General features: G+C 63.8%; 1 protein-coding gene across 1 annotated transcript in view; it reads left to right on the top strand.

Moving 5' to 3' along the window:
* VOLCADRAFT_100525 (uncharacterized protein) overlaps positions 1 to 1,062 on the top strand; it is a gene marked incomplete at both ends in the record, with an annotated part of 14,009 nt that overhangs the window by 3,420 nt on the left and 9,527 nt on the right. Inside the window, 2 exons of the mRNA XM_002959081.1 lie at positions 252 to 633; positions 723 to 1,057. Of these exons, the coding sequence (XP_002959127.1) occupies positions 252 to 633; positions 723 to 1,057 (717 nt within the window). The remainder of the gene's footprint in view (positions 1 to 251; positions 634 to 722; positions 1,058 to 1,062) is intronic.

Here is a 1,062-nt window from a genome sequence, read left to right on the forward strand (position 1 = left end):
CACCAGCGGACCTGCCCCTCCTGACTGAAGCAACAAAGCGTCTGAAGCGGTATCTCGTTGCAGCAGCAGCCGGCACTGTTGAGGCAGATGGGGGCGCCCACGCGGGACTGACGGCCACACCTGAGATGGATACCCCTCATGTCGAGCTGCACCGCCCCACCAGCGGACCCCTGGTCGCCATCGTGCGCATGCCTGGCACTCCTGAGCGGACTGAACAGGTTCGCATGCCCATCTATGTGCACCTCCCCCAGCCGCCCAGCATCGACGACACCATCGAGCTGTTCACACTTGCCCCCCACCAGGCCGTGCCCTTCATGCTCATGGCTCGGTACTTCGATCGCCGTGATGAGCCCAACCCTGGCGACCCACCGCAGATGCTTGTGGAGGGCAAGCCCGGTACCGGAAAGAGCCAGTTCGTACAAGCGCTCCTGTGGTACACCTTCCAGCATGGCTGCCCGCACTGGGCGGCCACCTGCGCCTACTCATGGGCTGCTGCAACTGCCTTCAGCACGCCGGTACATCGCAGCCTCTCTACCCACGCCATGTTCGCCCTATCTGCTGGCAGCAACCGAGCGGACAGCGTCAGGAAAGGCAGCGCAGCCAGCCTACAGGTGCATCGTAATGTCGGCGATGGTGCGCTCATCATTGACGAGATTGGCATGAACAGCCTGGACCACCGTGGTACTACCATGGCGCCCGATACATCCTCCTTGATACGACAGCTGCCGATGCCGGGGCGAGCCACAACAACGAGGTGGAAGCCTGCAGCCTGCTTGAGGATGGCCGCGAGCCAGCAGATGACGGCCGTGGCCCCTACCGCAGGCTCAAGTACCTTCCAGCGGCCGTCATTGTGCGGCCTATAAGCGGCCACATCCCCGGCACCGTGCTGCAGGGCCTTGGAGACTACGCCAGCAGGGGTGGTGCCTTCATCCTGTCACCCCGGGCGTCTTGCATTGCCGAGGTGGAGATGCCTGCCGCCGGGTATGGCACCATCACAAAGCAGATCCGGCGCCTCAACGTGCCGCTCGGCGACCGCCAGGCGGTCACCGATTACTTCGTGCA

Source organism: Volvox carteri, assembly GCF_000143455.1.
Source record: "Volvox carteri f. nagariensis unplaced genomic scaffold VOLCAscaffold_123, whole genome shotgun sequence".
NCBI classification, from domain to species: Eukaryota; Viridiplantae; Chlorophyta; class Chlorophyceae; order Chlamydomonadales; family Volvocaceae; genus Volvox; species Volvox carteri.